The sequence below is a fragment of the Lactuca serriola genome, chromosome 3 (genome assembly GCF_051521515.1).
Source record: "Lactuca serriola cultivar US96UC23 chromosome 3, Lser_US96UC23_V15, whole genome shotgun sequence".
Classification (NCBI taxonomy): domain Eukaryota; kingdom Viridiplantae; phylum Streptophyta; class Magnoliopsida; order Asterales; family Asteraceae; genus Lactuca; species Lactuca serriola.
This window is the reverse complement of record NC_136410.1, coordinates 105,348,542-105,357,356: the sequence shown is the minus strand read 5'-3', so window position 1 is coordinate 105,357,356 and position 8,815 is coordinate 105,348,542. Positions and strand designations below refer to the sequence as shown.

At 40.8% G+C, this 8,815-nt stretch overlaps 1 protein-coding gene across 1 annotated transcript; it reads left to right on the top strand.

The window, feature by feature from the left end:
* The first annotated feature begins 1,682 nt into the window (after window positions 1-1,682).
* LOC145095587 (uncharacterized) lies at window positions 1,683-6,615 on the top strand. The gene is made up of 5 exons (XM_079033437.1): window positions 1,683-3,161; window positions 3,792-3,871; window positions 4,292-4,547; window positions 4,617-5,296; window positions 5,412-6,615. Exons 1-5 carry the CDS (start codon window positions 1,683-1,685, stop codon window positions 6,613-6,615), a joined length of 3,699 nt encoding a protein of 1,232 aa, XP_078889563.1.
* Window positions 6,616-8,815: the final 2,200 nt, after the last annotated feature.

Genomic DNA, 8,815 nt, shown 5'->3' with positions numbered 1-8,815 from the left:
AGCTGATCTCTGCAGAGGTAGTTATAGTTATTCGGGGTGCTATCCCAAAGATGTTTGTGTTTGTGAAGACCGCCATGATTGAGTTCTTTGACGAGCGTTATGTTGTTGTGACGCAGGCTGCCACTGCTGCAGCCACTGCAGCTGGGGTAGGAGGATCTTTCCAGTATCGAAGCTTCAGTAACATGAAGCCTCCAGAGTTTGATGGGGTCAAGTACCCAATTGTAGCGATGAGATGGTTTCTGATGTGAAGGGCTGTATCTTCACATGTTCTTGTCCGAAGGACCAGAAGGTCAGGTGCGCCCTAAACCTTCTACACTTGGGGGCGAAGGATTGGTGGAAGCTTGTGATCGGTTCTTACTCACCCATAGAGATGGCCGCAATGACTTGGGGTTAGTTTAGTAAGATGTTTCGTGCAGAGTATGTGCCTTTGGTATATATATATATATATATATATATATATATATATATATATATATATATATATATATATATATATAGCGTTTGGCCCAGGAGTATATGTCACTTAGACAGACGATGGATTCAGTGACATAGATCACCAAGAAGTTCATTGAGAGGGCATTTTTCTGCCCTGAGTATGCATCTTCCGAGCAGGTTCAGATGTCGTGATATCTGAGCATGCTCAAGACTTAGATACGAGAGTTTGTGTCTACACAATAGTACCAGACTCTTTCAGAGCTGCAGTCTGCATCTCGAAGGAGAGAGATTGAGATTGAGACTCGGGTTAGGGAGCAACGCCAAGACCCAGTCCAATCGCAGCCGGTGAAGAAGCGGGCCAAGCCCGTTGATTCACGTCCTAGAGAGCATAGAGGCCGCACATGTGGTAGGTGCGGGAAGACGCATGAGGGAACCTGCTGATCAGCGACAGGCTGCCATAATTATGGCATACAGGGTCATTTTGAAGGGTCATGTAAATGGTTTGGGCTAGGCTTAGCATGTGATTTGTTTTGGTTCATGACTGTAGTTACATTTGTGTTATTTTTGTGTTTTGAGGTGTTTACGACCGTAAACACGTTTACGACCGTAAACACGTTTACGGCCGTAAACATGTTTACGGCAGCAAACTTCGTTTGCGGTCTTTGTCTAGTATAAATAGTCTACGTATTTGTCTTTTTGGGGGTTGGATGCTCTAGGCGTTTACTGCCTGTCCTTGAGTTGTACCTGACGATTTCTAGTGTTTAATCGTGTGCAAGCTCAATTCATTCATCTTATTGTGTTATTCTCGATTCATGTTTGTTTGATTATCAGTTTTAGATCCAGAATCGGACCTAACAATTGGTATCAGAGCAGTAAACTGATATCAAACTCATCCGATCGAGATTTTGTGTGTTCAAGCTGTTATTCTCACTGTTTGATCGTTAGATTCTGCGTTCTAGGCGTTGGAGGAACTATTTTCGTCTGGATAATACAATTTTAAAAGGGTAATTGAGAGTTTACTGCCAGCCGTGAACTTTGTTTACTGTCCACTCAAGAACCATAATCTCTAAATATTCATACACCGTAAACAAGTTTGAAGAACAGTGAACCCATAAACCGTAAACTTAGTTTACGGTCGCAATCACTTCAACCGTAAACCTAGTTTGCCTAGTTTACAGCCGTAAACGTCTGCCTAGTCTTATCAACCATAAACTCCTTTGGAACTGTTAAATCACCTTAAATTTCAAATGGATTCTCAAACTCATTTTCAAGAACTTGATGCTGTTATGGCCACTACTACACACATTCCGAGGTTGATGTCTGCTGAAGGTTTTCCCGAGTGGAAATACAGAATTGAGAAATACATCAAAATGAAAGATTTCAAGATCTGGAGAAGTATCCTTAGAGGTCCTGTCAGAGTCACGATGACAGTTGGAGGTCAGTTGATTGACAAAGCCATTGAAAACTACACTGATGAAGAGTTTGAACTGGTTGAAGAACAGGAGAGAGCATTGGCTACTCTAACCATGGCATTATCTCCTGATGTTGCTCAAGGTTTTCGTGAATACACTTCTGCTAAAGCTCTATGGGAAGCTCTTATTGAGGTTTACGAGGGCAATGAAGATATGAAAGAAAGTCGGCAGGACATTCTAAGACAAAAATTTAACATGTTTAACTACATTCCAGGAGAAACCCTTGAGGCTCAATTGCAAAGGTTCACCACTCTCACAACTGACATGAACATTTCAGGGATCTTTTTGTCCAAGTCAGAAATTAACAAGAAACGTCTGAATGCGCTTCCTCGATCATGGGATATGAATGTTGCTGTAATTAAGAAAACCAAGGACTTGGTCCCTCTCACTCTTGCAGAGATCATGGCAGTCATCAAAGCCTGTGACATTGATGACAAACAGAGAGAAATCAACCATATGAATTCATATTCTACTGCAAACCTTGGTGTTTCATCCAACAATGCAGCACTATCATCCTTCATGACTTCCTCAGGTCAAGCTTTCGCAGTTCAACAACCTCAGACTCAAACCTTCAATGCTGCAACATCCATCCCTCAACATCAACCTTCAAGTGTGCCATCTCCACAAACTATTCCTGCTCCCAATATGTCAGTCAAAGTCTCCTCTTCAAACACCAAAGAATCTAATGAAAATCTGGCTCTAGTCACTGGGCTAGTTAATTGCTACAATGCCTTTGTAGCCGGAGATCTTCCACCTCAGCTATCCTTTGCTGACTTGGACCAGATACATCCCGAAGATGTGGAGGAAATGGACATTACTTGGCAGATTTCCATGGCTGTCTTCAGAGCCAAACGATTCGCCAAGAAAACAGGGAAAAACAACTGGGCTATGAATGCTGACAAAAAGGTGGGATTCAACAAAAGTATGCTGAGATGTTTTAACTGCCACGATCCGGGTCTCTTTGCTTGTGACTGCCCGAAGCCAGATCGCAGAGTCAACAACAACCGACAGATGGTTGCAGTGGGAAACAATCATGCAGGAGCTACAACCAATGGAGAGACAGCTATGGTTGGTCAATCATTTGATTGGGAGGATCAAATTCAATCCTTAAACATCACAGGGTCAGAGAATGCTCGTCTAGCTCAAATTGATGATGCTGCTTCAAAGAACAATGATGTTGATCCCGAGGCAGAGATGATGGAACTGCAGCTTGCCCTAATGGTTTCCACCTCTTCCGAGCCCAAGAAAAACGAGGTAAATCTACCGTCCTGTTATTTTGCCTGCAAAGAATATGTTACACTTCTTCGCAATGAAATTCAAACCTTATGTAGACAAGTAGAGGACCTTAAATATGAGGGTTATCAACTTAGGAAGGGACAGAAACCACTTAAGGCCCAACTAGAAGCCAAAACAAAATATTTTAGAAAAATTCAATCAGAATTCAGTGAAAAGTGTGAAATTTATGATTATACTAAGAGACAACTTGATGCTGTGACCAAAGAACTTGACGAATTAAAAATTAAAAGTGGAAAAACAGATGTCAGTTTCAAAAATTATTCTGCTTCTAGTAAAACAGTTGAGTCTTTATATGAAACACAATTGAAATTCAAAGAAAATCAAAACAAGGGTTTAGGGTATGATTGTGTTCCTCCTCCTTTTAATCATAACTACACATCAATCCCTTTGACACAAGACGAAACTGACAGGGAGCCACATCTTCGATATGGCAAACGTGCTGGTTTCGTTTCAAGAGGTTTTATTAACATTGAAAATACTAATGTTTCTACTTCCTCTGAAGATACACCCTTAGACCAGGCTAAGTGTGAAGCTGGAGAATCTGTTTCTGTTTTTAATTCTTATTTTTCTATTGTGAACAAATTTGAGTGTGTTTCTGATGTTAAGACTGAAAAAGCTTCTTGTGTTAGCTCATCATTGGATACTGTTGAATTTAATTTTTTTGATATGTTTGATGAATTGTTTGGTAATTCTGATGCTTGTGATTCTCATGAGGAATCATCAACTCCACAAGTCAAATCAAATGAGGCACCCTCACTTATTTCTCAATCTAATTCTCATGCATGTTCTTCTAAGAAAAGTAAGAGTGTCTGTAAAGAAAATAAATCTGAAAAATGAAATACAAATTCAAATAATAAACAGATTTGTTTCAATTGTGGTGTTGGTGGTCACATAGCTAGGAATTGTCAAAATAGGATCTTTGTAAACTATCTGTCACCAAGAGGGGAGAATGAGTCTCGAGGAAGGTCTTTAATTAGAAAATCCTCAAGAACTCGCTCTCGAAGTAAGGATCAGAAAGATAGTAAGAACAGAAAAAGGGCTGGTTTTCAAACAAATAAAAAGGTTTTTACTAACAAAACTCAAAACAGTTTGCCAAAACCGAACACGGCTCAGCCAAGATCGGTTTCGTCAAAAAGCAATTCTAGATCTTCTACTAATTTTGGTAGAAAATCCAAAAAGTCTATGCAAACTCCTGTGAAGTCTATTTCAAAACCATCAGAGAATATTGTAAAACCTAAACTTCAATGGAAGCCCAAATCACTTTCAAATCCATTGTTACCACCCTCTGAAGTGATTAGAAATGAAGATCCTAATTTGCAAATTTTAAAATCTAAATCAGAAAAGGTGAAAAAGGAAACCCAGGACAGTGATGACCTGGGTTCCTAAGTCTAAATGATTCTGCTCATTTTGTAGGGGCAGTTGCGGAGGAATATCGTACGTCCTTGGTACGTCGATAGCGGTTGTTCCCGACATATGACTGGAGACATCTCCCAGCTGAGCGAAATTCAATCTTTTAATGGGGGTTATATTTCCTTTGCGGGCGGAGAGGGTGGAAAGATCACACAGCGCGAAACTGTTACAAATGGAGTGTTGAGCTTCGAGAACGTCAACTTTGCACCCGAGTTAAAGCATAGTTTGTTGAGCGTGTCTCAGATATGTGACAAAGGCTACTCAACTCATTTTACTGATAAAGAGTGTATGATTCTCAAGCCTGGCATCGTCATCCCAGAAGAATGGATTCTAGTCAAATCGAAATGGGATGGGAACGCCTACATCATTGATATGAACAGTAACCTACCTGAACAAGTCACTTGTTTATTCTCAAAGGTTTCCGAACACAATGAAATGTTATGGCATCGAAGACTTGGTCATGCAAATGCGAAAAACCTGAATCATCTTGCGAAAAATGAGATGGTCCGAGGCGTTCCTGTCAGAGCATTTATCACGTTTGAAAAGTGTGTTTCCTGTGCTCAAGGCAAACATCATCGGAAACCACACTTGCCCAAGCAAATCAGCTCAATCAATCAAGTGCTTCAACTATTGCATATGGACTTATTTGGTCCGGTCAACGTCTTGAGCATCAACAGAAGCTCGTACTGTCTTGTTGTGATTGATGATTTCTCTAGATTTACATGGGTCTTCTTCTTATCCAACAAAACGGGGGTTGCTGATCTGATAAAGAAGTTCGTGGTGATGATTGAGAAGCAGACTCAATCAAGTGAAGGCGCTTCGCACTGATAATGGAACTGAATTCAAGAATTCGATTCTTGACCATTTTTGCGTAGAAAAGGGGATAGTGCATCAATATAGCTCTGCTCACACGCCTCAACAAAACGGTGTTGCTGAACGGAGAAACAGAACATTAAAAGACGCTGCAAGGACAATGCTTTGTGACTCCAAGCTACCTGTCTTCTTTTGGGCCGAAGCGATTAACACTGCTTGCTACGTGCAGAATCGTGTTCTAATCAACAAAGCACATGTGAAGACACCATACGAGATTCTTTATGGACACAAGCCTTCCGTAAGCCACTTCCGTGTATTTGGCTGTCCTTGCACCCTTCTTCACTTAGATTCCAACCCTAAATTTAATGCCAAAGCTGATGACTGTTACTTTGTGGGGTATGTTGCACGCACCGCATATAGGGTTTACAACAAAAGGACTAAGCATATCATTGAATCTTATGATGTGCGCTGGCTGGAGGAGAATGAAACTGACGCTAGAGTGGGTCCCGACTGGTTATTTGATTACACATCCCTATTCATATCTCTCAACGTGTCTTCGAATAATTCAAGTGGATCTTCCTCTGGTTTGAAGAATGTTCATGTGATTGAAGACGAAGATGAAGAGGTTGTTTACAGACCCCCAACGGTTGAAAGGGAATCCTCTGCTCCACTTGAGGGAGAGTTCTCTGCTCAATTTGAGGGGGAGTCATCTGTACAAACGACTAGTCCAGTGTCTGAGATTCCAACTGAAACTCCTAATGCTGAAGCTACACCTTTAACACCCATCGAGAGAGAGTTCATGTCTAGAGATGCTTCCGCTGTCAATCCAACATTTATGGAACTCCTCTTTCCTGAAGAAATTGCAAATGAATTTGTAGCAGAGTCTTCTAATCGGACTCAACCAGTAGATGATGGAAGTTTCAATATTCACACTCTTCCTGTTTCTATCAATGAGATCAGCCAATACATACCCTCCCGAATTCAATGCGATCATCCGATAGAAAATGTCATTGGCCGGCTGGGTGATGGAGTTAAAACCAGAAGACATAGTGGAGACGTTAATGAATGTCTTTATTCTTGCTTTATATCTCAAGTTGAGCCCAAAAATATTGAAATGGATTTAATTGATCCCAGCTGGGTAGACGCAATGCATGAAGAGCTAAATCAATTTGAAAAGCTGGGGGTCTAGAAACTGGTTGAGTTACTAAAAGGCAAACAGTCTCTTGACACGCGTTGGGTCTATCGTCATAAGCAAGATGATTCTGGTGTAATCGTTCGAAATAAAGCACAATTGGTGGTCCGAGGGTTTCGACAGATCGAGGGTCTTGATTATACTGAGGTGTATGCTCCCGTGGCTCGTCTGGAGGCTATTCGAATCTTCCTCGCGTATGCTTCCTACAAGAATTTCACGGTCTAGCAGATGGATGTCAAGACTGCCTTCCTATACGGCAAAGTGAAGAAAGAAATTTATGTTGATCAACCCCCTGGGTTTGTTGACTCAAAGTTCCCTAATCATGTCTACAAGTTGGACAAGGCATTGTATGGGTTACATCAAGCTCCTCGAGCATGGTATGCAACCCTAACAAAGCACTTGCTCGAACATGGCTACTGTCGTGGTACTATTGATCAAACTGTATTCATCAAGCATGTGGGTGATGATCAGATACTGGTTCAGATCTATGTTGACGACATCATTTTCGGGTCCACATGTCCAATGCTTTGCAAAGAGTTTGAAAGCGTAATGAAGAAGCGATTTGAGATGAGTTCTCTAGGCGAAATGACCATTTTCTAGGGCTTCAGGTCAATCAAAATTCAACCGGAATCCTGCTACATCAAGCAAAGTATGTTGAAGATATTCTTGAGAAGTTTGGATTTTCAGACGCGAAGCCTGCTTCAAATCCCATGGCTGAAAGAGCCTTGCTGACTCCAGATATTGACGGTGAACCCGTAGATCAAACTCACTACAGATCGATGATCAGTTCCTTGATGTATCTCACTGCAAGTCGTCCCAACATCATGTTTGCAGTGTGTAAATGTGCTCGCTATCAGGATAATCCTAAACCTTCACATCTTATTGCTGTCAAAAGAATCTTTCGGTATATCAAAGGCAGTCCAAAACTAGGTCTTTGGTATCCGAAAAATTCTGAGTTTGATTTATATGCTTTTGCTGACAGTAATTATGGAAGTTGTGAGCTTGACAGGAAATCAACATCAGGAGGGTGTCAGTTCCTTGGTGATAGACTGGTATCGTGGCAATGCAAGAAACAGCATACGGTATCTACTTCTACAGCAGAAGCGGAATACGTTGTTGCCTCGGCGTGCTATTCTCAAGTTATCTGGATCCAACATCAGCTGTTGGATTACGGTCTGAACTATCTAGAAACCCCAATTCATTGTGATAATGAGGCCGCTATACAAATAACTAAAAATCCTATCCAACATTCCAAAACCAAGCACATTGACATCAAAATTCATTTCATCAGAGATTGTTATGAGCGCTCGCTCATCCGGCTAGAACAGGTTCCCACCGATAGTAATGTGGCAGATCTGTTCACTAAGCCGTTTAACAAAGCTCGATTCGATGTGCTTGTGGGATTGTTAAAAATGATTCGTTTTGAGGATTAATTTTTGTTTTAGGATAGTTTAAATTTGCATATTTACTTTCGTTTCTCTCCTATGCACAAATTTAGGGGGAGAAATAAAAACAAAACAAAAAATTAGAAAATTTTAAAAATCCAAAAACATTAGAAAATCATAAAATAAAAAATGTTGGTTATGAAATGTGCTTGAGAAAGATGTTCTGGGAAGTGATATGATAAAGTGATAACAGGCAACCTGAGTCTGCGTAACGTACCCAAAGTTGAAGGGTCTATGCTCTGGTTTGATGCGTCGGTAGGCACGAAAAATTTTAAATGGACTTGACTAGGGAGAGTTGAACTTAGGAAATTTATACACTTGACAAATCTTGACCTAGTTAGATCCGTTCAGCCTGACAATACGACGCTCGGATAGGTTGAGCAGGGAGATATATATGAGAATCTACTCGTCACATTAATTGAACCCGTACTTGGAACCGTGGTTTAACTTTTCCTCGATGTGCGGATTCTGTCCTTAATTCCGGTTGGATTGGGCGACTTGTAAATTCCGATAAATTAGGTCTACAGAATATCATTTTCTTTCTTTCCGTCTGTTAGTCATATGTTGTCTCCTTTGCGTGACTTCTAATCCGACCTGGTACACAGCATATGCAACTCTATTTCTCTACAGGTTATATATGTGAAAGACTTCTTATTTGTTAGCCATATGTTGTCTCCTCTGCGCGACTTCTAATCCGACCTAGTACATAGCATATGCAACCTTCCACTTCTCAACCCCTCTAAAGTAATAAG

Coding starts and splice junctions, on each gene's coding strand:
- LOC145095587 (XM_079033437.1), top strand. CDS start 1,683: ATGGATTCTCAAACTCATTTTCAAGAACTTGATGCTGTTATGGCCACT. Junction 3,872..4,291: donor GAATTTAATTTTTTTGATAT/GTTTGATGAATT, acceptor AACTCAAAACAG/TTTGCCAAAACCGAACACGG. Junction 5,297..5,411: donor TTGAGCATCAACAGAAGCTC/GTACTGTCTTGT, acceptor ATTGAGAAGCAG/ACTCAATCAAGTGAAGGCGC.